The sequence below is a fragment of the Enhydra lutris genome, unplaced genomic scaffold (genome assembly GCF_002288905.1).
Source record: "Enhydra lutris kenyoni isolate GAN:26980312 unplaced genomic scaffold, ASM228890v2 scaffoldscaffold75, whole genome shotgun sequence".
Classification (NCBI taxonomy): Eukaryota; Metazoa; Chordata; class Mammalia; order Carnivora; family Mustelidae; genus Enhydra; species Enhydra lutris.
The window spans coordinates 4,890,715-4,916,040 of NW_019154159.1; the positions used below are offsets into that span (position 1 = coordinate 4,890,715).

The following is a 25,326-nucleotide window of genomic DNA, read 5'->3' on the forward strand; positions in this document are numbered from 1 at the left end:
CTGGCGTCCGGGGACACCTGGCGTCCGGGGACGGCTGGCGTCGGGGGACACCTGGCGTCCGGGGACGGCTGGCGTCCGGGGACACCTGGCGTCCGGGGACACCTGGCATCGGGGGACGGCTGGCGTCCGGGGACACCTGGCGTCCGGGGACGGCTGGCGTCGGGGGACACCTGGCGTCCGGGGACGGCTGGCGTCCGGGGACACCTGGCATCGGGGGACACCTGGCGTCCGGGGACGGCTGGCGTCGGGGGACACCTGGCGTCCGGGGACGGCTGGCGTCCGGGGACACCTGGCATCGGGGGACGGCTGGCGTCCGGGGACGGCTGGCGTCGGGGGACACCTGGCGTCCGGGGACACCTGGCGTCCGGGGACGGCTGGCGTCCGGGGACACCTGGCATCGGGGGACGGCTGGCGTCCGGGGACGGCTGGCGTCCAGGGACACCTGGCATCAGCTCCGGGAGGCAACTCCCTCTGCTCGGTGTACGTGAGTGGGCGCGCCTGCCTCCTGTGGGCCCCGCCCTCCCCTCTGCGGATTGGCTCAGCTGAGGGCACGGCACTCGGCTCAACCAATCAGCCCCCCTACCCCCCACGGCCACAGCCGATTGGCCCAGGGAGGGAAGCCAATCAGAGCTCGTGTCGGGGAGCCAGGACTTGGAGGTGGAGAGCAGGTGGACAGAGGCAGCGGCTTCCCGCGCTGGTCCTCGACAGCCAACTCCCAGGTGCCTCACGTGCAGCTTACGTCATCTGCACCACAAGGCTGGGGGTCACTCCATGGGGGCCGCCAGCACCCTACCAGCCGCCAGCGGCTCTGTCGATGGTGGCCCGCCCGAGGGCCATGTTTTCATACCAACGTCCCCTGGGTCTGCGCGTCATGGAACGGCCACCCCAAACGGCACCTCCCCACTGACACCGTCCCTGGAAGCCACGTCGGGGTCCCGGGCTACTGTCCACCCACAGGAGGAGTCTCCTGAGCACACCCCCCCGCCCCCCGCCCAGCAGTCACAGGCCACCTGGGGGGTTCTGGCAGGTGAGATGGGGCAGCACGCCCAGGGCAGGAGGCCGCGGTCACTGACAGGACCCGCTTCTCGCAAGCTGCAGTCTCTGTGCCCCCCGGCCCAGGATCCAGTGGTGCGGCCTTCCCTTCATTCCTGCCCGTCCGCGGTTTAGAGGCAACGAACCTCTGTACTAAACACTTAGCCTTGAAATGCCCAGAGAGCTGCCCCGAGTGAAGGCGGGTGATGCAGTCGCCCGTGTCACAAGTCGCTCCAGGAGAGAGCCTGGGAGGCAGAAGTCCAGGACAGGTGATAGGAAGTGATGATCTCATTCGTGTGTGGTGGGTTGAACCTTGTCCCCTCAAAATTCAGGTACTGAATTCCCAACCCACAGTTCCTCTGAATGTGATGTAATTAGGACGTAGGGTCTCGACAGAGGTAATTAAGAGAAAAGGAGGTCAGAAGGGCAGGACGGCAATTTCAGACTTCCCCCGCGAACATTACATTTATAAGACAAGCTTTAAGTTCTCAGTTCCAGGGTAGAACCAGAAAATTGGAAAGTCTATTGGGCTGCTATAAGAGATCTGGTTTCTTGTGGCAGCACTGCTGTATCAGGAAATCATGCCCCCAGCTTCAGCCTGGGGCTGGCAGGACTCCAACACACAGCGGGGTCTCCGTCCTCCCAGGTCCAGATCGGAGCAGCACGAAGACAGTGGAGGGGAAGGACCCAAGCTCATCCCATAAAGAGCCTGGCCCGCCAGCACAGGTGACCCTCCTCCCTGAGACACCCCCTTCCGTGCAGACCACACCGAGGCAGTCGCTGGCTAAGGGGAGGCTGATTCTCCTCCGGGCCCCACCCCACGAACACCAAGATTTTGCTGACTCGCACCGAGAGCCACAGAGGCCCAGTTTGGTCCTTTGTTGCTGGAAGCTTGGACTTGGCACAGCTGAGCTGAGCCAAAAGTCCCTTGGTGTGATACGGAGGGAAGAGTCCAGGAGCTTTGGGAGATAAGGACCCGCTGTGAGTTGTCAGGTGCGGCCGCTCACCGAGAGCCTCGCTGTGTCCCCAAACCACACTGCCCCGACAGAGGCCTGGCGAAAGCCCTTGGTGAGGACCACATATTCTCGAAAAGCCCTCTGTGGGCCAGGAATGATGGTGGGAGTGCTGGTTTCCCCTGGGCACCCGAGGGGGCAGGCCCAGAGGTCAGGCGAGCAGGGCTGTGGGAGCAGCCGTCACGAGGGACAGTGCTGGGCTCTCTGGCTTTGGTCTTGGACTTGACAGTTGGGTCAGGTGCCCCTAGGCCTGAACAAAATGGACGTCATGGGAAAGCACACACGATCAGTGAAAAAATAACCCAGATGGGCGAGGAGAGATCTGACGCCACGCACCTAACAGTCTGACCTCTCACTGGCCCCCAGCCCCAGCTGGTTCCATGACTGGGGGGCCACGCTGCAGGCTTCCAGGAAGTCCACGCTGCAAGTGCCCGGCCTGCCCACAGTGCCTACCCCGTCCTTCCGCTGCCCTGCTGCTATGGAACAGCGGCCACGTCGGTCTTGTTCAGGAATCTGCAGGTTTGGCTGAGTCCACAGGGAAGGCGCATCCCTGTTCCCCGTGACGTCAGCTAGCGTGGCCCCGCCCGTGGGGACAGAGCCGGCCTGTGAAAGCCGGTGCCCGAGTAGCTGGCGCGGGCCGCTGCCTGCCAGTCCCTCCCAGGGCAGGGGGCGCTGCGGGCCGACTGGGTGGCTGAGTTCCACTGGCCGTGTCAGCTTTTAGGACCTGATCTCGGGAGTCCAGGAGTGCCACTGCCGCAGTAGTAAGGGCTGGGCGGGGACTCACTCTCCTTGGCCGGCTCGTGATGCGGGAGCCCGACCTGCAGATGCTTCTCCTTGGCCGGCTCGCTGGCTGGGGGCTTCCTCACCGGAGCTCTGGAGCAACAGGGCTGCCAGGCAGAGGAAGGGGCTCCCTTCCTGGCGCCAGCTGCTTCTCTCTTCCTGCGGTGCAAGGCCAGGGGGCCGGCGGGTGCAAGGCCCCTCAGTGAGTTTCTCCTCCACCTGCAGCTGCTTTGGGCGGGCCTCCCGCAGCCTGTCCTGTGCACAGCAAGATTCTCAGCCCTGACGGGCAGTTGCTGTAGCCCCAGTGTGCCCCCCAGTGAGCTTCCTGGCCAAGGGGTGGTCTCTCCTGCAGCCCAGCTCTGGCTCTCGGCCTCTGGACCCTTCCTCTGCCCCAAGCAGGCCGCACGGTCTCAGTGTGACATGCCGCCTCCCACCAAGGCTGGACCTTACCCCAGCAGGCGGCTGGAACACAGGGATACGCAGCACGCTCTCTCGCAGGGATCTCTGGCTAATCAGGGTGTCCAGAATGAAGTACCCGGGTGGCCACCTAGACTGGGGCTCATCTTGTGGAACAGAAATAGAACTCCAGGCCTTGTGGCCAAACTTGACGTGAGTCACCACCATGGAGGGTTTCCCCCCGCCTCCCAGCGCTCACAAAGTGGCCATGGCAGCTGGAGTAGAGGCTGTGGGCTCAGCAACACAGACTTCCCCCAGCCAAGGCCCGCCTGCTCCCCACAAGTGCGGAGTGCCCAGCTGCTCAGCAGCGCTGAGCCCCCAGAAGAGCACCACGTCCTGGGGGTACCGGCCAGCCACACCAGCCGGCTATTCCGATGTTTCCGTCATGAGGCAGTGGACTTGTCCTCACTGCATAGACACTTCCTCTGGGTACGGACCTCCCTTCCCACCTGCAGGGCTTCCTGCCAGCGCACCCCCGTGGAAGCCGGCCAGCCCGGTGCCCACTCGACACGGCGTCCGACCGAAGAGGTGAGGCAAGGGGCTCATCTCAGCACCCCCGCGCCCCTCCCGTGAGCCTCTGGGCTGTTAGGACCGGGCCTGGCCCAGGGCAGACTCCGTTACAGGACGGGCTGGGTGAACCAGCAGGGCTGGGTGCTGTCCCGGGAGAGGCCGTGCGCCCCCCGAACCTAGCGCGCACGGCCAGGACACACAGCTGGGGGCCGGGGCGGCGGGCGAGCGGCTGCGCACCGCGGAGCCCCAGGCGGGCCCTCGTCCCTGGGGCTGGGCCGCAGGCCGGGCGGACCCACGGTGAGCAGGGCGCAGGCCCGGCGGCCGGCCCGGTAGCCGTCGCACACACCTGGAAGCCCGCAGGCCGGACACAGGATCACTGAGCGCGACACTTCGTGGCCCGCACCCGCCGGGGCGCAGGGGCTCGCGGACAAGGCTTCCGGCCCCCGGCTACCTCGCAAGGACCCCCTACACGGGAGACGGCAACTTTGAGTCTTAATCTGCAGCGGGAGGGCACTCCGGAGAGCACGCGAAATGCGGCATTTAGGACTGCGCAGGCCCGACCGGCAGCGTCCTCGAGCCGCGGTCGCCGTGTCCGGCGAGGGCGCATCCGAATCCCTGGACCGCCGGCCGCCCGCCCGCGCGCGTTCGCCTTCTGCGGCGCCGGGCCCCGCGCGGCCGCCGTCGGGGGCGGGGCTTCGGTACGGAGGCCGCGCGGGCGGCGAGGGGGCGCGGCGGGCGGGGCCGCGGGCCGGGGCGCCATGGGCAACCTGTTCGGCCGCAAGAAGCAGAGCCGGGTCACCGAGCAAGACAAGGCCGTCCTGGTGAGAGCCGGGCCCCGCGGCGACGGCGGGGGACAGCTAGGCAGGGCTGCGCGGCTCCCGGGAGGGCCTGCCGCTCCGCGGGGCGGGCTTCTGGCCGCGGGTGGCGGCGCCGGACGACCCGGGCGAAGGCGGGACGGGGCCGCGGGGTCGAGGCGGCGCGGAGAGTCGCGCGGCGTCGCAGCCGCTCCCGGTCCGCGAGCGAGCGCGCGCTGCAGGGGGCAGGCGCCGCGGCCCGGGAGGGGGGCCGGTCCCGCCGGGTGGTCGGGCGCCCCGGAGCCTCGGAGCCCCGGAGCCCCGCGGAAGCGCCGCGCTGCCAGCCCCGCACACGGTGGCCCGCGGTGCGGGCGTGCGGACCCCGAGCGGACCGCGCGGACCCCGGCTGCCCCGCGGCGCACTCGGTCTCTGCGGCCCGGACGCAGGATGGCCTAGGAGGGACGGCGGGTCGGAAGCGCCAAGAGGGGTGGCCGCGGACCTCCGCCCCGCGTACCCTCGCTCGCGCTCCTGCCAGCCCGGCGGGCGGCCCGGCGTCGGGTCTGAGAGAGAAACGGGCTCAGTCTCAGGCGGCCTCGCGCTGGCTGCAGGGACCTCCTGTCCTAAAGGTCCTCGACTGAGGCTCCCCAGATGGAGCCGCGTCTGGCACGGGTGTCCCCGGAGGAAACCCTAGGAGCGGGGGTGCTGCCCGGGGGCGCGCGCTGGGCTCTGCGGAGGCGGGGGCGCGCCTGGCGGACACCACCCGCGGGCAGCCCCCGCGGTTCTCTCCTCCTTCCAAGGACCCACCTCTGGGCTTCTCTTCAAGGAGGCCCTTGTCCTGGCAGGGAGCCCTGTTGGGCGGGCCCAGACCGAGCAGCGCGGTCCGCGCACAATAAACCCGACGACTGGCCGGTCCCTCGGATGTAAAGCTGGGAACTCCCGGCCCGGGCGCCGTCTGCCCCGTGACCCTCCGCCGCTGCGTCTGGTTTCCCTAAGCACCTGCGTCCTGCGGCTGGTCTTCGGTGCTCGGCACGCACCCGGCTGGGACAGTGGCCCTGGGCGGGGGTGGGTGCCCAGCTCCGGGGAGGATCGGCGGCCAGAGCGGAGACGAGGGCACGTAGGCTGGCCACCGTGTCTGCCGGGAGAGTGGGCTCCTGCCACTGCGGCAAGGAGACTACGCAGCCGGCACCCAGCCCGCCCCACCGGCCATGTGGCGCCCTGGGCAGGTGCTGAGGAGGCATGCTGTGGAGAGAGCCGTGAAGCGGGTCCCTGCAGACACGTCTACACTGGCGGAGGATTTCTCCTTACACCGAGTCTTACAGGTGTACCGACCTTTTCACTTAATTAACTTGATTAACTCAGGGCAATCGTTCCTAAAGATCGAAGGCCACATAGGAGAAATGCCCTGTGCCCGCACGCGCTCACTGTAGCGTCCTCTGAAATGGCGAAATTTGAAAGAAATGTGAGTGGTCTAGACTAGGGCAGGATTGACTGACACGGTAAATGCCCCCCACCGCCCCCCCCGGCCCTTCTGGGACAGCACCCGGGGTCCCAGCTGCTTGGCACGATCACGCAAACACTTCACTGGAACGTGGCGGCGGCTGTCAGCAAAGGCACGGTGATGAGCGGCAGAGGCGGGGGGCTGCACACGTCGGGAACCAGTCTGAAGCCTGCAGAGCCGGGCTGCAAGGCCCCAAACCCTCGCTGTGGCTGGGTGGGCCGGTGGCTTGCGGGGGCCCTTCTGGGTTGTCTCTGAACCCTGGAGGCAGTGGCGGCGCTCTGACCTGCCCCCTCCCCAGCACCCACAGCCATGCTGTGCAGTGACGCCACTGAGAACAGGCTCTCCATCTCAGTGCCGTGGACCCTGGGGCTGGCTGCCCCTCTCTGTGTCCTGGGTGTCCTGGGCCTTGCAGGATGCCGGGCAGCACCCCTGGCCTCCACCCCATGGTGCCAGGAGCATGCCCCCCCCCCAGTGGTGACAGCCATAAATGTCGCCAGCCCTTGCCCCATGTGCCCTTTGTCCCCACGGAGAACTCTGTGTTAGAGGGTGTGCCGCAGGGGCGGCCGCGAGGGTGCCGCGTGGTGGGCGCAGGGGCGGGCGCAGGGCCCGGCACAGCGAGGGCATGTGCCGACCCAGGCCTGCGCTCTCGCAGCAACTGAAGCAGCAGCGGGACAAGCTGAAGCAGTACCAGAAGAGGATCACGCAGCAGCTGGAGCGCGAGCGCGAGGTCGCCAGGCAGCTCCTGCGGGACGGGAAGAAGGAGTGAGTGGGGCCCCGGGCAGGCCGGGCAAGAAGGGGCTTCGGTCCCCCGTGGGTCTGCAGCTGGGGGTGGGGGGGTGGGCCCAGGAGGCCAGTCCACGCCTGGCAAGGCCACCAACAGGCATGCCGGCCACTGGGTCACCGAGCGGGTTCCCTCTGCAGACGGGCCAAGCTGCTGCTCAAGAAGAAGCGGTACCGGGAGCAGCTTCTGGACAAGACAGAAAACCAGATCACCAGCCTGGAGACGATGGTCGGTGCAGCGAGCGGCGGGGCGGGGGTGGGGGAGGGCAGACACCTGACCACTGGGTCTGCCTCGACATCCTCCCCAGGTCCAGAGCATCGAGTTCACCCAGATTGAGATGAAGGTGGTCGAGGGGCTGCAGATTGGAAACGAATGTCTGAAAAAGATGCACCAGGTGGGTCCTGGCAAGGCCGGGGGCAGAAAGGAAGGGGAGCTGGGTGAACGAGGGGACGGGCTTGTGCCCCAGGCCACACCTATGCCCAGGCCATGGGCTGGGAGCAGCTGGTGCCAGCCGGGAACGTGGGAAAGCCAGTGCTACCAGGAGGCGGCGATGGTGGCCGACACACTCCGGGTATTGACCTGAGAGTGCGGTGATGGGCACAGACTAGAAATTGGGTCCACAGATGCTTATGTGACTGGAAGAGTAGTCCGGTGAGGGTGCACGGAGGGTGTGGTGGGCTCACTGGGAGGGCTTCCTGGACGAGGTGAATACAGCCTCGTCACAGGAGGCGGCATAGAGGTGGTGGCAAAAGGAGGGGAGAGGCTGTGCCCCAGCCTGCCCTGATCTCCTGGTGAGGGGACAGCAGGGGCCACACAGAGCACCCCAGCCACCAGCTGCTCCACCCATCCGTCCAGTGTGTACCTGCGGGTCCAGCAGAGGCTCGTCTTCGAACCCAGACGAGATCAAGTCGGCCGCTCTGAGGAAGCTTCTGACACCTTTTTGCTTGTTTCTGCCTCGACCTCCTGGGCTGGTTGAGGTGCCGGAGGTCTGGGGCGAAGGGCTGGCAGGCGTCTGAGCAGAGCAGTGGGGGCCGAGCTCCGGAGTCTCTGCATGGGCCCAGCCCACGGCAGAGACAACCGGAACCGTGTCGTGTTGCGCACAGCCTGGCTGGTGCCCCCCGGTCCGGGTGGCCTTACCGCCGGGGCTTCTGCCAGGGCCTCGCTGACGAGACTCCCTCCGAACCGATTAGGTGATGTCCATAGAGGAAGTGGAGCGGATACTGGAGGAGACCCAGGAGGCCGTGGAGTACCAGCGGGTAGGTGCTGCCGGGCCACGGGGCCACCTGCCGCCTGCGAGTGCCCAGCGGCCGCGCTCGAGGGCCGCGCCTGCCCGTGCCGGTGGTGGTCAGCTTTTCTCAACGGGGGGCTTGAGCCACGGGCGGTCTCCTTCCCCAGCCTGGCCCCGGTCCTCACCTCTGCGTCTCCTCTCGCAGCAAATAGACGAGCTCTTGGCCGGAAGCTTCACTCAGGAGGATGAAGACGCCATCTTGGAGGAGCTGAACGCGATCACTCAGGTAACGGGACCTCCCGGAGCCGGCGCCGTCCGTCGGGCGGCGGGACCCCAGGCGGCTTCTGCCCGTGGTGGTCACTGGTCTTGGGGAGCACAGTCCTGTCGTTGCGGCCGGTGCTCCTGAAACGACTAGCATTTGGGCTGCACCGAGGCCCGTCTCCTCGCGGGCCTGGCTGGCCGCAGGGAGAAGCCGGCCCGGGGAGACGGTTTCGTGCACTGCCCACCCGAGGAGGTTGCTGGAGGCCGGGGCTGCCCGGAGCCCGGCGGCCGGGACAGCGCAGAGATGCTGACCTCCGGCTCCGTCGGCCCCTCCAGAGGACAGAGTATGGTTTTGTGATCTCGGGGGGGCCTTTCCCGTCGTGGCCCAGTCGCTCGCTGTCGTGTGCGGGGCCTGCATACGTAACCCTGGACGCCGCTGACGTCGTCTCACGCAGGCCTGAGGCCTGTGTCTGCTCCCTGACCGAGCGGTCTCCGTCTCTGGGCCACCGCCTCGGGGCGCCGCATTCTCCCCGTGCCCCCCGCCTGCCGCTCCCCGTACCCGAGGGAGGAGCACTAGCTAGTGTCGCTGCTCTCTGCACTTCGGCGTCCCGTGGGCACTGCCTCCTGATGTCCTTCCTCCCGAGGACCCGAATGCCCCGAGCCACGAGGGGTGCCCCTGGGGGCAGGCAGCTCTACCACAGACCTGCCCTCGAGCAAGCACAGCGGGCGCCTCTGTGGCTCTGGGGCCCGTGCGCGTACGTGTGCCCAAGTGCACGGCCAGGTTCGGAGCTGAGATCTCCTGGGAAGCCCCCTGGGGCGACTGAGGTCTCAGCAGTGCCAGCTGCTGCGCGGGCTTCAGCGCGGGGGACTTCCCGCCCCGACGGCTTCCTGCAGCCTCTGCCCTGTTTCTTGTAGGAGCAGATAGAGCTCCCAGAGGTTCCTTCAGAGCCCCTTCCCGAAAAGAAACCAGGTACGCTTCTCGTCCTGTCCTTTGGAGAACAGGGAGTTCTAGAACAAAGCAAAATGCCTGGGCCACAAGGTCTTCCCTTCCCCCCTTTCCACTCGGTGAAAGTCGGTTCCTACCTCCCCAGCGGGGCAGGTAAGCACAGGCCTCGCTCTGGGGTTGGGCCCGGGGCTCCAGGATGGGGTGACCTTCTCGAGCCTGAGCCCGTTCAGAGAGGTGTAGCCCACAAGCAGAGCTGGGAAAAGACCATGTCCAGCCCACGACAAGCCATCCTCTAGACAGCAGGGCCCTGTGGGGCCACTCCCTGCTGGGGCCCCATGTGGCTGGTGGTCCCTCCACGGTTCTTCCTGCCCCTCTCCCTGACCCTCCCTCACGTCAGGCCCCCTGCCTGCACCTCGGGCCCGCAGGCCCTGTCCAGAGCACGCTGTCCTGGGTCCTGGCTCCTTACCACCTCCCCTCCTTCTCTGGAAGTTTCTGCTTCTCGGGTCTGATCTCCTCGGCCAACACCGCTTTCTTTCCTCTACAGAGAAAGTCCCCCGCGAGGCCAAGCCCAGGCAGGTGGAGCTGGTGGCGGCCTCGTAACTCGGCCTCCTCTCACGGGACTGGCGGGGACTCCCCAGAGCCTGGGGGCCACAGAGTTTGGGTGCGTGGCCAGCCCTGACCCGGTTCCCGGGAGGCTGGCGCCAGGCCAGGCCGGTCAGGTGCTGACGGCGCAGCGTGGCGCGCGGGGCTTGGTACCAGGAGGGCTCTGCGGAGCATTTCCCTGGCGCTGCGGCCTTGCTCTCGTTTCTGGATTAAATGGCAACGTTCAGACCCTCCAGCCACACGCAGCTTCTGACGCTACAGCTCCCACGCGGCCACAGGCAGGCCCAAGGCTCCTGGTGCTGGCCACGCTCCTGTCCCCGGCCCTGCAAGGCTCCGCGGGCCGCCTTCTCCGCAGCTTGCTGTCTTCTTGGGAGCGCGTCGAACCCGGCTTCCTTGCCCGCCCCTCCCTCACTTCCTGCTGCTCCTGTCGGCTGGCCGGGGCTTCAGTTCGGGAGTCCCTGCCTTGGCCTGGCTTCCTGACCTGCCCAGTCTCCCCATCGGTTCGGGGCTGGAAACCCCCCTCTTCTGTGTCGACGTTCGGCGGTGTTGGGCTGGCGGGGTGGACGCACCCCTGCTGGGCTGACGGCGGCCGAGCCCCGACAGGTCCTTGGCACCAGCGGGAGCTCAGCCCCGCTGCAAAGGGACATTCCTGGGGAGCCAGCGGTCTCCCTGGGGTTCCCGGAGGTGCTGACGGGCCTGCTCGGGGGGGTGCGGCCCCCGTCGCCTGGGAGCCTGCTGGGCCCCCGGGGCTCTCCAACGGGGCGGATGCTGTCGGGGGTGGTCGCGGCTCTCTGGCTGACGGCTCCTCTCGGTATTAGACAATCCCGATGACGTCTCCCCCTCCCACCTGGAACAGAAAGGGGACCCTCCCAGCCCCCTCACAGGTCAGCCGCATATTAAAGTTGATGCCTGCATGGTCTGCAGCCTCGTGGAATGGGGTCCGTGGGGGCAGTTGGTGGGTTCGGGTGCGGCTCCTCTCATGTCCCTGAAACACGGCACGTTGGCCCCTACCGGGCACTCGCTCCACTGCGCCTGCCTCGAGTGACCGGGGGCTGGGGACGTGGGGCAGGTGAGGGTCCTCAGTGCACCGGGCACTGAGGGCACCTGCGCTCTGGCTGTCCGCTCTGGGCAGCTGCCGGTAGCAAGGCGCAGGGTCGGGTCCTGGGCCCCTCCAGGGAAACAGACACCGCGGTCTCTGCGTGCACTGAGGGGAGGGGGGCTGGTCAGTCAGTTGGGTTCCCCCAGCAGGGGTCTGGTTTGGAGCCCCAGGCCCAGGTGGGAAGCCAGATGCCCCAGGGAGCAGGCAGGCAACAGCAAGGAGAAGGCTGGGGGGTCCCACTCATAGGGGCTGCCGCGTCCTGCACTCGGAGACCACCAGGGGCTGCAGCCAAGGTAGGCGGGGGGGGGGGGGCGGGGGGGCCAAGAGCTGAAAACCAGATTTGGAGGTGTAATGCCAGCCTCAGCCAGGAGGGGGCTCTCTGCCAGCTCATCTGGGGGACTTTGCAGGAAACTGGCGTCGACGGCGGCGTCTGGCTGCTGGGCCCCGCCCATCGGGTTCTGGTCGCACGGCCGCCCGCAAGACTGCACAGTGGCCGTCCGCCCGACGGGAGAAACAGGCTGCCTTTGCGTCCAGCAGCCCTGCCAGTCCGAGGTCAGGGAGGGAGTGGGGGGCAGCCTGGGTAGGGGAGGTGCCGCCCCCCACCGGCAGGGTGGACCCCTCTCCTTTCCCTTTGCTCCCCGCGATCCGGAGCTGTGGGCTGGCGGCAAAGCCTGCCCTTTGCAGTCACTGGCTGGCCTCCCTGAGGGCTTCACCACGGGGGCTGTGCGGTGGGATCAGGCTCCGACCACCCCCTCCCGCGGTGACTGCCTGGAGAACCTGCCTGCGTCTGCGTGGCCCACCCCCGGCATGGGGAACACAGCGAGCCTCCGACAGCAGCCCAGGCGTCCTCCTGACCGGGTAAGGGGCACCCGCGTCTCCTGCAACAGCTGGAAAGTTGGGGAGGGAACTCCGTCCTCTCTCAGTGTCTAAGAAGTTAGGCCTTATGTGCCAACTAATCACCTTTTCTCTTTGTACATGTTTATTCTGTTCATCTAAGGAGGTTCTGCCCTGAAACGCAGCATGACCTTGAGCTGACTCCTAGGCTCTGGCTCTGGAGGTTGCCTGGCTTGCAGCTCGTGTGTGCGTGCGCGCGCGCGCGTGTGTGAGTGTGCAGGGAGCTAGGATGAGCTCACACTGATGCTACCCAGCATTGAACCCTGGTCCTGAAACCCCACCTATGTGACCACGACCCACCTTTGTTCTAATCTACAGGGCGTAGAACTCGGAACACCGCAGACAAGCGAGAACTGAGTTCAAACCCCTGGTAGCAGAGCTGGGATCCTACCCAAGATCAGTGGGGGCTAGGGAAACAGGTGGAACAGGCTTACAGGGGGCCATGGGGCCATCAGACTAGAGAGCACTACGTGGGGAGCTGGGGCAGGAAGGAGGGGTGAGGACCGGGCACTGGGACCATTTTCGTGGGATGCACGTCTGTCCCCAGTACAGGCAGCATGAAAGTTTAAAAGCAGGGGATGGGGAATTAGGAGGGGGGAGCACCTGGGATGAGATGGGGGCACCGTCCAGGATGCGGTTGGGCACCCAGTTACAGAATGGGGGCTGCCAGCTATAGATGGGGGTCCCCCAGCCCCCGTGTGCCCTGCCCTGAGGAGGCATGTGCCCCCTCCCCACTTACGGCCACCCCCATAGGGTCTCCCTGAAACCCTGCCGTACCCAGGGAGAAAACTGGGGGACATGAGGCAGGGTGTGGGGCATTGTCCTGACAACACATGGGCTTCTGGTGGTGTCAGCTCTTCACGGTCACTCACTGGCCACAAACTCAGGAGGGATACCTGCTGCCCCATCCACATGCACAAGAACACTCGAAGCTCACAGTGGCCACTGGAGGTCGGCACAACCTGTGGTCTGAGCCAGCCAGGCTGACGGGCTGCTGGACAAAAATCCCTTTGAGGATCATGACAGACCTGGAGTCGACACGGCAGCCCGGATGCCGGATCTACAACCCCCAGTCACTCACCATACAAAGCTGGTATCTGTGACCAGTTTCCCAGGGGAAAGACAGTCGCAGATACCAGCTCAGATCCAGGTGGTTGAATTTTCAAACACATGAAAGCAAGGACAGCAACTACATCCCAGGAGGTCAAGTTAAACACGCTGGAAACAGACGGAAAATCTTAGCTGGGGAGCGGAGAAGACACAAGAGCAAAATGCATATTTCAGAACCAGAAAATACACTGAAAGTCCAAAAAATTAACAAGCTCCATCGCAGAGAGGAGGTGTCCGGGAAAGCCCGTGTGAGCTGGGCGATCGATCAGCCAGCAGACATCGTCGGGTCTGGAGAAGAGACAGAAGAGTGGGGGCTCATCCGTGCCGCAGGGACCGGTGAGACAGGATGAGAAGGTCCAACATTATGTTATTAGAATCCTGAGAGGGGGGCGCCTGGGGGGCTCAGTTGTTAAGTGTCTGCCTTCAGCTCAAGTCATGATTTCAGGGTCCTGGGATCAAGTTCCGCACAGGGCTCCCTGCTCGGTGGGGAGCCTGCTTCTCCCTCTCCCACTCCCCCTGCTTGTGTTCCCTCTCTCGCTGTGTCTCTCTGTCAAATAAATAAATAAAATCTTAAAAAAAAAAAAAATCCCAAGAGAGGAGAAACATGATAGCGGGGGGGAAAATGGAGAAAGATTGACTGAAAATTTCTCGCATTTGAGGAAAGACTTCAACTTACAGATGTACGAATTGCAGTGACCCCCCCACACACACACACAATGGGGCAAATCCAAAGAAAGCTGTGCCCAGACATGTAACTAAACTGGTAAAAAGTTGAAGGCAAAGAAAAAGAATCTAGAAGGCTCTAGGTGGAAATGAAAGCTGTCCAGAGGACCAACGATCCGAACAAGCAGTTGGGATCAGAAACCACAGAGGCCAGAAGATGGGGAGCAGGGTCTGGAGCGTGCTGGCAGCCGGCGGTCAGCCCAGAGTTCAGTGTCGTCCAAACATGCTTTGGGAAGGAAGGAAAGACGGAGACACTCCTGGGCGAAGGGCAAGTAAGAGGCGGTTGTGCAGACGGGCTCCAGAGGGAGCTGCCAGAGACGCTTTTCGGGCCACCAGGAAGCGACACCACAGGGACATGTGTGTCTTCGGGAACGGGTGAAGAGCAGCAGAAACGGTCAATGTCCGAGTACGCAGAAGAGGTCGTTTTCCGTCTCGTTCTTAAACATACACGTGACTGTCGAAAGCAAAAATCCCAACACTTGCGGAGGCCCACGGCGACGCGACGGGAGGCGCAGAGCGTCTAGTTAACTCCGGATCCCCGCGGGAGGCGGGGTGCGCGGCCGAGCCCCTCGCGCGACCAGACACACACGTGCACACACGCAGCCAGAGAGAGCGAAGGTCAAGTGCAGTAGCAGGATTTTCAAGCACTCCGGGGAAAGGCCGGAAAGGGAAAACAGAGGCACAAACAGAGAGATAAACGGGTAGATCTAACTTCAGTTCATAACATCTACACTAACCACGAACGGTCCGAACACACCAAGTGAAGACGTTGCCAGACAGGAATGAAAATGAAAAAGCCTGATTATGGTATCTCAGAGAAACCCACTTTAATGTAAAGGCAGGTAAAAAAGAGAAAGATGGGGAAAATACCTCTCGGAGACACGTATCACGGGAAAGCTGGCGTGGTCATGTCAGCACCAGACAGCGCGGACTTCAAGACGCATATCGCCAGAGATGGGGGACGTTACGTGACAAAGGCAGGCACTGCAGCCCAAGCTGCGTATCCCCAAACCACGGGACTTCAACACTCAGGAAGCAAAACCCGGCAGAACCAAAGGACTGACCGTCTCTCGGAGGCTAGACACGCAGCCAGCCTCTCCAGGGTACAGACCGGCCGGGCCGAGTCGCCCACAGCAGAGCACACCTTCTCGTCACGTGACGCGGGACACGCCAGTGTGCACCGTGTCCTGGGCCGTGCCGGCCACCTGAACAAATTAAGGAAAAACTGAAATCCTACAAAATGGGATCTCAGACCACCATGTAATGACTCTGGAAATCAATGACCGATCTCTGAAAGATGCACAGATACAAACAGTTACGGGGGGAAAAGGAATTCCAGAGAAATTAGAAAATATTTTAAGCTGAACGAGCATGAACACATGAACGTTTGTGGTCTGCAGCTGAAGTACCGCTTTTTTTCCTCAAAGAGAAATCCATAATACTAAACGCTTATTTTTTTTAAAAGGGAACTTTCTAATCGATAAGCCAAACTTTCACCTTAATTAATTAGAAAAAGGGCAAATTAAATCCAAAATAATGAGAACAAAGGAAATCATAGCAGAAATCAATGAAGACAAAAACGTGAAAGAAAAAAATCAAAGACAGCAAAAAGAGTTATTTGGGAAGCTCAGTCCACTTGATGAGCCCGAGCCAGACTGACCCGGGAAGGGAGGCACCGTTACATCAGGAATGAAAGGGAACCACTGCTAGAGACCCTATAGACATTAGAAGGACATTAAGGAAATACTAGTTTTATGCATGTAAATTCATCAGTCTTGAAGAAATGGACAAATTTCTCGGAAGCCACACACCAGGCAGCTCGTCGAGGCTGCAAGGATGGGCCGCGCGCTCGTGTCCGCTGAGCATCCGGGGGGTCCAGACGCCGAGCGCAGGCATCCCCGCGCCTCCGCCGGACTCAGGGAACGCCGCCGATGGAGCGCTGCCCCGCGAGCTCCACCCGCATCCGGCATGAGAGGAGCCAGGCGAGCCAGGAGTGTGTACGAGCGGGTCCTGATCCCGGCATGGCGGTTCTGGGATGAATCACGCGGCGTTGGTCGGCTCAGCGCGCGGACATCGGTCGGTGACTCAGTATCGGCGGACGGGAGGAGGCGGTCGGACGACGGTCCCCTCGGCAGATGCAAGGAAGGCATTTGGCAAAATCCCACACCTGTCATTAAAAACAAAATCCAAAACCTAGCAAGCTAGGGAGAAAGGGAACTTCTCTATAAAAGCCGTCTGCAAACCCGACAGCTAACAGCAGGCTCACTGGCCAAGGCCGGAAGCTCTTCCCCCGCGAGATGGCGAACCAGGCGCCGGGACTGCTCTGACGGCGCCGACTCGGAGTCCCCGAGAGGCCCGGCCGCAGGAGAGAACTCGGAAGCACACGTGTTGGGAAGGAAGGAAAGTGTCTAGTTGTGGCAACAGGGTTTGTACACAGAAAACCCCGCAGGAACGTACAGGAGGCCTGCGAGAACTACCCAGCAGCCTTAGTGAGCTCACGGCCTACCAGGCCACTATACAGAATCCCATACATGCTTGTTTACTAGCAACGAACCCTGGAAACAAATCAGGATTTTAGCCTCGGGAAACAGACTTGCCACACCCAGGACAGAGAAGCAGGTGACAGGCCAGGGCTCCCGCTCCGAACTGGGAAAAAGGACAAGGTACAGAGCTCGCCCTGTGGGAGCGTCCGCGAGCATCGCTTTCGGAAAATCTGGTTCACGACCCTTTGATACTGGCCGCTCTTTGTGGGGGTGCGGCGAGGAAGCTTCCGGCAGGCCCCCCTCCATACAGAGGGAACCCCGCCCAGGTCCCAGCCTCCGTGTGACAAGGCTGTCCCAGGGGCTGGCGGTGAGAGGCCTCGGGCAGGCTGCTGGAGCGCGCCTCCCCGGCTCCTGGCCACCACCTGGCAGCCTGGTCCTGCCAGCGCCGCAGATGGTCTGGGCTCCCACCCACGGCGTCCGTGGGCAGTAGGTCAGCACTTCCATTCACTCTGTGTGTCTGACGGCGGCTGCCCTGTGTCTTCCCCGAGAGCACCGGGCAGGGCGGGGGGGCTCTTCAGGGCCTCACACACATCTGAGAGGCCGGACAGCCCTGGACCGTCTTCAGGCCCGGGGGCTCCAACTGGAAGGCACCCAGGAATGCTCAGCTCACAGAGTGGCCCGTGGTCCTTGCTGCTTCTGGGGTTCTGCCTGGGCTGCAGGACACAGCTGAACCAGGTCCAGGGAGTCCCTCCGTTAGCTGGGGGGATGGGGCCGAGTTTGGGTCAGAAGCCTCTAAGAGCGGCCGTCTGGCCTCTGGGGCTCGCTTCCCTGGTGGACTTCGGAAATAAAGCCACGAAATTCTGGAGAAATCTGGCTCCTCCAAGAAAAGTGCCACACATAAGCCAAGGTTCCCGTCGTCACGCGGCTTCAGGGAAACACAAATCGAAACCACATGGAGACCCCATCTTCAGCCCACCAGGACGGCCAGAACCAAACTGCAAAGAACACGGGCTGGCGAGGAGGCGGCAAAGTCCGAGCCTCGCGCGGTGCTGGGGGGACACCCGGCACCAGTCGTGAGGATAAACAACCAAACACGGGGGCACCACATGACCCAGCAGTCCCACCCCTAGAGACACCCGCCGGGGACCGAGAACAGGCGTCCAAACAGGCGCGCACACGGGAATGCGGTGGCCGCGTGGCCCCCGGTCCCCCCGGAGGCGCAGACCCTCCCCAGGCCACTGCGGATGGACAAGCGCGTGTGGGGTCCCCAAGAAAGGAGCCAGACGCAGACGGTCCCACGGCGTGGGGTGCCACGGCCACGGGGAGCGCAGGCTGCCGGGGCGAGCGGAGCGGGCGGGGGCGGGGCGCCCTCTGCGCAGCTGACCCGGCTCCGGGACTGGACCAAGGGGACGCGGAGCCCCGTGAACACCCTAGAGGCGTCTCACGTGGACGGAACCGCACACTTTAAAAAACGTTTACTCTATTACGTGACTTTCGCCTCCATCTTAAACAAGGTGTCGCAGATCGCAGCCAGCTGGTTCCAGGCACAGCCAGAGCTGCTGGGGCAGGGGACCCCCCCCCCCGCAGTCTCCAGCCCATGTCTGCGCCACGCTGAGCCTCCTCTCGCACACGTAGGACCTTTCCTTCCTCGCCGCGCCCCAGAACAGGCTCCCGGGAGGTCGAACATCATGGGAGAATCTCTCGGCCCTCAGACCCAGCCCTGCGGCCACCTGCCGACTGCCCAGGTTCAGGGATAAGCACCAGGACAGCCACGCCCGGAGCCCGTGGCTGCCCCATCCCTGTCACCATCCCACCCTCTCCTGCAGCCTTGTCCACCGGGCTGGCCTCAAGGATGCTCTGCACCTTCCAGACCTGGCCCTACCCGGGCCACCCCTCTCTGCACCTGCCACGTGTCCACATCACCTTTCTGGGCCATCCACCAGGTGGCAGTGAAGGTGCCCAGGCCAGTGTCCCACGTCCTCTCTGCAGACCCAGAGCCGGGATGTGGGGACCCTGCTCCTGCGGGCGGAGCTCACCACAAACTCACACGCACTTGCCACCTCGGCCTCTGAACCTCCCTCAGAAGATGGGCAGGCGCACGTCCAGTAAAGCCCCCACAGCGGTGTCCAGGACTGACACTCCCAGTCGACCAGACCTGTCCCCACCTCCCGCAAATGACCAGCTCAACTTTCCAGCCTTGCTGCCCTGAAAGCCGGCCTCGGCTCTCCAACCAGGAGCCCGTGTCCCTACGGGAACAGTCTTGGCTCTTACTCTCCAGAAGCAGAATCAGGGTCACTGACTTTCCCAGCGGGAAATCTGCAAGCCAAAGAATGCGGGAAAATTACAACTGAGCCCAGCACACCAGCCTGGGGCGCGGAGAGAGTCCTGGAATCTGGGTGTGAATTAGGAGCCGCGCCGCCAGACCTCCCCTGGGGCCTCACTTCTGTCCCCACAGAGCGACACTCTGCAAAGGCCACACAGTCGGCCTGAGGGTTAAATGTCACCCCCAAGCTGTTTGGAGCGGTTTTTCCCCACGGAGGGAGTGTTCTTTTCACACTGACATCCAGGCGACAGCCAAGTCTCCAGGAGCTTCTCTACAGATGTCTGTTTCTTCCCGGTTTTGAGAACGAGAGAGAGAGAAGCCTGGTGCAGTAATCACATCCCGAGCTGGACTCCAATAGGACTGTTCTCAGCCATGTCACCTTCCGACCACACCTGGCAGGGAAGCAGCTGAAACTCCACACTTCTTTGGGACCTGAAAGTGTGGCCGGAGCCTGGCTCCCGTGAGACGCCAGCCCCAGGGGCAGCCTTTGTCCTGGAGGGACCACAGAAGGGACTGGCCCGACGTCCGCAGCCCGCTGTCCGCCAGCCCCAGCCAAGGCCCCGCGTGCCTCGGGCTTCTTGGTCCAGCTGCCCTGGGGACCCGGATCAGGGTCGTCACGCTCCCCAAGACCCCAGCCCCTCTTCCCGGAATTCCCTACCATTTGCTCAGGAGCTCGTAGCCAAATGCCCTCTGTCCCCCACGGGTGTCCACCTGCACACGCCTCGGAGCCTGGAGCCAGCCTGGCCCCCTCAGCCCGCTCTGCTCTCTGCCTGGCCGGTTCTATCCTGGTTACCCGAGCACATTCCAGGGTGAGCGGCGGCAGAGGCAACTGCACTCATATGCGACCCAAGGGGACGGGACCGCACACCTCTGGAGCACCGGTCACCCGCCCGGGCTGGGCCTGTGGCTCCTCCCACCGTCCGGCATGGGCACACACGGATGGCTGTCACACTGGCCCAGCGTCACGTCCACGCAGCGAGCGTGCCCTCTGGACGTCCCTGGTTCCCAACCACATGAGAAGGGGGGGCCTGAGTGCCAGGAAGGGCAGAAGCTGGTGCTGCCTCACCAGGCAGGAGCTGCCCGCTGGCCCCGGGGCCACATCCAGGGGACACACCTGGCCCAAGAGAGGCCCCTGCAGGAGGAGCCCCCAGACAGAGACGACACGGAGCCCGCAGTGGTAACCAGGGACATGCAGGCCAGTCTCGGCAGACGTCCGTGACCACGCGGGACAGTGGGGCCACTCTGCACCCCCGGAGGCCACCCACAGCCCAGGCCGAGTGGGCCTCCGCGCTCCCCCGGGGCTTTCAGACCTGTAGTGAGAAGAAAAAGATTTCAGGGCTGAAGACAACATTTTCAAATCTGGCTTTAAATAAACACGGAAGAGAAAAAAGAGTGATCAGAGCCTCCAGCAGCTGAGATTAGCAGCAGCGGCCCTGGGCAGGGGAGCCATCTGCGCGCTCCAGGCACTGCCGTCTGCGGGCTCCTGGCAGCGCCCCGGGCTGGGGGCCGCCTCGACGGGGAGGGCTGCAGGGACAGGACAGGCCCCGCTTTCCACGGCGTCCCCCAAGCCCCGAATCTAGAGAACACATCCCCTCCTCCCTGCTCCAAACCACCCTTCCCGTCACCGTCAGGCCGCTCCAGTCCATTCGGACGCAGAGAGAAGGACTTGCAGACGGCGTCTCGGGCAGGAGGGGCAGTGAGCGTGGGGCAGCCCACATCTTCCCGACCCTCCCTGGGTCACCAAGGGACAGTGCTCCCCGGGGCCTCATTGCCTCACCGGTTCCCCGAGGGCCCCTCTGCACCTGACCCCGCACAGAGGGGGCCCCGGAGCGCCCTAGAGTGGCCTGCCCGGCCTGCCCTGCGCCCCACGGGCCACAGGGAGGGCCAGGGACCCAACTGTTTCAATCTGCGTGTCAGCTCCCGCCTTCCGATGGGCAGGTGGGTGCCCGAGCTGGCAGACGCGGGATGACGCCGACATGCAGAGTGGGGAGGAGCCCCTGAGAAAAAGTCAGAGCCTCTTCGCGCCCCGGTGCTCACCCCCGCGCCGCCTCCCACAGCCCCTGGAGTCACGCCGAGGCGATTATGTAAGGGGCTGGTTGCTGGGGAACCTCTCCTACCCAGCCCTGCTGGGCGGCCAGCACCTCCGTCTCCTCCACCGAGGGGAGCCCCCTCCGGCCCTCCCGCAGGCCTGGCCAGCAGGAAAGCTGGGGGAACGTTCTAGGCTGCCTGGCTAGGAGGGCTGACACCGCAACCCCGCAACTACAGGCCGGAGGGCAGGCTGGACGCCACTCCTGAGCCTGTCTGGTGCCCCTCGGTCTTCCTCTGTGTGGGACAGCTGAGCACGCTCCCCACCCCGGAGACCTGAGAGACGGGGGCTCAGGTCAGACCCCCCCACACACACACACGCCCTATGCTCCCACATCTGTCTCCCTGAGCACAGACCCCTCCGGGCCCGGGCTGAAGCTGCCCCGTCTAGGGCCCACGCGCTGACTACAGAGGAGAAAGCCTTCAAGCCGCGTTCAGGTCGAAGACAAGCAGGTTTTGAGGAAAGTGCAAACGTGAGTACCCAGGCGGGGCGCGGAAGGGAGACAGCCTTCCCCTGGGCGGCGGGACAGCGGCCACCCCATCCTGCCTTCGCTGACCGCTGGCGGCCTCACACCGGGGCCACCCTCCCGCGCGGAGCTGCGCCACCATCCACAGACCCGGCCCGGGATGCCCTCTGTGGGGACGGGGCGATAGCTCCACCCACTGGCCCCACAGAAGCAGGGTTTGGGGGGGCATGGGGTTCGCGGGCTGCAGGCCACATAGAGGCTGGTGCCCCCCTGAATACACTTTTCATTTCTGGGCAGTTTTCAACATAAACAGTCATCGGGAAGGTCCACCCCACGTGGTCCGTCGTCACCACCGCCCGCCGGTGCGGCGCTGCCCGGGCCAGACCAGGAACCTGCCTGGCTCGCTGTCGGTAACCGAAGTCCACTCTGCTCAGGCGTCCTTGGTTTTCCTGTCACTCCCTCTCCGCCCCGGTCGTCATGCCTCCCCAGGCTCCTCTGGACCCAGCCGTCTCTCACGCCCCTGGTTTTGGGGGGCCCGGTAATTTGGAGGGGAGGGAGGCTCTGGGGCCATCCCTCCATCGGGATTGTGGGATGTTTCTATGGAGACTACACTGGGGTGAGGTTCTGGGAGGAAGACCACGGAGCTGAAGGGTCTTCTCTCATGTCGGGGCCACATGGGATCACGGTGACGAGCTGGGGCCCTGACTGCAGGGTGCTTGTCAGCGTCTTCCAGCAAAGCTCGCCTGCCCAGGTCATGGTCTCAGGGTCCTGGGATCGAGCCCCGCATCGGGCTCTCTGTTCAGCGGGGAGCCTGCTTCCCCCTCTCTCCCTCTGCCTGCCTCTCTGCCTGCTTGTGATCTCTGTCAAATAAATAAATAAAATCTTAAAACAAAAAAAAAGCTCACCTGCCTCCCGTGCTTGCGGGAAGGCGGTGGCCACACGCAGCCCACATGACGGGCTGCGGAGTCTTCTGGAGAAACCCCCTTTTAAAGGGCAGCTTCTCACGTGTCTTCCTACGTGGCATCCGGGTGCTTGCTACACACGTCCAACTAAGGGCCACGGACGATGATCTCTCAAACGTCTGGGGGCTCGTCACATGGAAGGTATAGTTCTCGGTGTTTTCCTGGCTGTTTGCACCTCGAGTCTCCCCAGGCTCTGCCCCTCTGCCCCCCAGGGTGGGGCTCACAGAGGCCGGGGGAGTAGACTGTGCCGGTGACACCAGGCCTCACCGGAAGCCGGAAATGCAGCTGTCCTCTTGTGCCAGAGGCCGCAGAGGTGACCTTCCTACTGGCAGGAGGCAGGAGTCCCCCAGACCTGTGAGCTTTCTTGCTGATACAGCGGACGGTCACGGAGAACGTGGGTATGGCCGGGACCCAGAACACAGTCCTCCGGACACAATCAGATGGCTGTGCCAGAACCTGGCCCAGGCCGGTCACCCAGGGCACCCGGTGTGGACGCGGTCAGTAGTGCAAGCCAGGGCGGATGGGAAAGGCGAGGTCCTGATAGGTACACCCGTCCCTCTGGCCCTGGAACTTTCTGGTTACCCATTATAAGAGCTTTAATCCAAGAAGGAGAAAAGGAGGAGGAGCCTGGACTGGCTGCTCCTTCTCTGAGAGCCGGAGGAAGGAGGAAGGCAGAGGGAGAGAGAAGCGGCCCCCTTGCCCAGCAAGCACACGCGTCCCTGTGGTCGGAGCCGAACGGCCACCCCTTCGGCCAAGCTCAGCAGACACCGGGTCAGGCAGAAAGGGGCGCGGAGGTGAAGGCCCTTCAAAGTGCTGCTGGGCGGCCACCTCAGAAAGCTCTCCTTCTGCTTCGCAAAAACTCACAAACCCTTGTGCCTGCCAGGAGAACAGCTTGCCTGAAAAGCAAAGGCTGTCATCCCGTAATTAAATCTGAGACCCCCTCCCTACGCGACTCCGAGATGAAGCAGCTTATGTAACGCGCCTAAAATAAGCGGCAGCAGGCGCGCACTTCTATTCCTCCCGCTCCCAGCCCTCGGCTCCTGGGCCACCCGGGCTGTGGGCCGAGGAGCCGGGGTCGGCACCGTCAGGCTTTCGCCTCCAAACGCGGCCCCGCGGCGCACACGCATCCGGACCGGGGACCCTCGTGCTCAGGGCTGGGTGCTGAAGACCCACGTGGCTACACACCGCCCGGGCCACGCAGGCTGCAGAGGTGAGAACCGGCCGTGAGAACTGACGGGGCAGCTGGTGGTTCCAGGGGTCCGGAGCCCGTGCCTTCTCGGGGATCCCTGAGCTGCCTCCCAGCTCTGGCCCGAGTGCAGGACAGACACCGCCCTGGTCTGCGGCGTGCTGGGAGCTGCCCGTCTCCGCCGCGCTGGCCCTCACGCTAACCCTCTCCAACTTCTCCATCGTGACAGCACCTTCTCTTGCTGGTCCGGGAGGGGGTGGGCCAGACCCCAAGTGTAGGCAATGACCCGCAGCTGCACTGACTGCCGGCCTCCGGGCGAGGCGTTCCACCCCACAGCCCCCCCACGCTCTGAGTTAAGGAGAAAAGGAACCAGGCTTTATAAAGGGCTCCGAACGCCTCCCAAATAAAAAGGTGCGAAGACAAGGGTGCCCCCTTAACTCCGGGGGCTGGCACTGGAGCCGACCTCTCAGCACCCAGCCCACCATCTAGCCTTGCCCACTGCTCGGATCCTAGGCTCTTACCCTTGGCCCTAGCCCTGCCCCAGACACCATCACCCCTGGAAGGAGCTTCCACAAAAGAAAGAAAACCCTCAGAGAGCCCTGGGGTCTCCCAGGCGGGGAGACCCCCGCTGACAGTCTCCTTCGCAGCCGAAGGAGTGGGCACACCTGCGCTGAGACCCTTCTGGAGTGTGGTGGCTCAGAGAGGTCGCCAGGCCCTGCTACGACGGCCTCGCCCACGGCTCACTCTGCACCTGCCATCAGCCCTGCCAGGGTTCTCGCGGATGCTCAGTGCAATGCTCCTTTCCTTTCATTGGTGGCAGGTGCTGACGGATGGCTTCCCTCCCCGGGATGGGCTAGGGCCATCTGCACACCGGGGAGGCAGGCTAGGCTCTGAGTGGGTCCCCTACCTCAGCCGCTACCAAAAATGAGCGAGCCCTCCCGGGGGGCAGGAGGTGGGGAGCCAAGAGCAGGAGCGCCTAGAGGGCGGGGCTTAGGCCGAGGGGTGCTTCTCTGGAGAGGGCCCGCTCCTCCCTCTATCGCCGAGACTGATGGGAGCAGACAGCTCCGAACTCTCCAGGCTGATTCCCCTCCCACAGGGATGAGACCCCCCCCTCCCCGGTTTTCCTGCCAGCCTCCGCCTGTCATTCTTCTGGTCTCAACCACGTCACTTCCCTTCAGGCGGGCAACAGCTCTACCCTCCACCCACCCTTGACCCCGGTCAGGTCAACGGATGTCAGTCGTAGGGCTGGCTGGAAGCAGGCTCGGTACCATGCTGGCCTGGAAAGAAAGGCAGAGAAGGGCAGGAAGACAGCCCCAACAGGCAGGTCAACATCCCAGACGTCAGATCTGATCGGGGCCGGCTTTCTGTCGCTCGCGACCAAAAGAATCCCGGGATCTACACACACAGAGTCCGTCTGAAAGCACCGGAGCGCTAGAGGGAGAGGAGGAAGCCAGAGCTGGGGTCAGGAAGGAAACCCTTTCCCCGCAGCACTCCTCCCGGAGGGGCGCAGTCCCCTTGGGTCCCGGGCGCCGGGACTTTAGCACTTGCCTTAGTCCTGCTCTGTCCACAGCCGGCTCCAGGTCTGCGTCCCCCGGGGCACCTGCGCTCGAGGACGCGTGGAAGCGACTGTCCTAGACGGGAGACTGGCAGAGAGCGTCAGGCTTCGTTAGAGGGAAACGCTCGGATCTGCCTCAAGAGTTTGCATCCCTCCCTGTCACTCCAACTCACACCAACGTTCTTCGCAGCAACCGCACTGGGAGCCCCGGGGCCAGCGTGGTCAGCTCCCAGGGCCGAACCCCCCCCACCAAAGGCCTCAAGACCAGCAGCTCTGTCGGACCCCTTGATCCCTCCCCACAGAAACTGCCCCAGCAGGGTCGTCTGCCACCGCAGCGTCCTCTCCTCCCCTGGGCGCCCCCCGCAGCCCCCCCCCCCGGTTCTCTCCCCCCCCCCCCCCCCCCACGTCCGCCCCCTCGACGATCTTCCCGGCAAATTCTTCCAGGACGCTCCCCTCTCCAGGACTGTCTTCAGGGCCCACCCCACCCCGTGGCCACCCCCCCCCCAGAGTCCTCCCCTCCCAGGTCCTCCTCCAGGA

General features: G+C 64.1%; 1 protein-coding gene across 4 annotated transcripts; it reads left to right on the plus strand.

The window, feature by feature from the left end:
• Nucleotides 1-1,103: 1,103 nt before the first annotated feature.
• Nucleotides 1,104-10,821, plus strand: LOC111160447 (charged multivesicular body protein 6). 4 transcript variants are annotated; one of them, XM_022523583.1, is made up of 8 exons: nt 1,104-3,809; nt 6,736-6,845; nt 7,005-7,092; nt 7,172-7,258; nt 8,055-8,120; nt 8,298-8,378; nt 9,269-9,323; nt 9,844-10,821. In XM_022523583.1, the coding sequence occupies exons 1-8, from the start codon at nt 3,246-3,248 to the stop codon at nt 9,897-9,899; spliced, it is 1,107 nt and encodes a 368-aa protein (XP_022379291.1). In that variant the 5' UTR covers nt 1,104-3,245; the 3' UTR covers nt 9,900-10,821. The 4 variants fall into 4 exon arrangements, with proteins under 4 accessions (XP_022379291.1, XP_022379289.1, XP_022379293.1 ...); XM_022523585.1 differs by lacking the exon at nt 1,104-3,809 and adding an exon at nt 4,535-4,612; XM_022523581.1 differs by lacking the exon at nt 9,844-10,821 and having other exon boundaries at nt 8,298-9,322.
• Nucleotides 10,822-25,326: the final 14,505 nt, after the last annotated feature.

What these genes read in the sequence shown, in the direction of transcription:
- LOC111160447 (XM_022523581.1), top strand. Translation starts at nt 3,246, where the DNA reads ATGCCGCCTCCCACCAAGGCTGGACCTTACCCCAGCAGGCGGCTGGAA. An exon ending in CTGCGGGACGGGAAGAAGGA is followed by an intron (nt 6,846 to 7,004) that starts GTGAGTGGGGCC and finishes TTCCCTCTGCAG; the next exon opens with ACGGGCCAAGCTGCTGCTCA. An exon ending in AGGCCGTGGAGTACCAGCGG is followed by an intron (nt 8,121 to 8,297) that starts GTAGGTGCTGCC and finishes CTCCTCTCGCAG; the next exon opens with CAAATAGACGAGCTCTTGGC.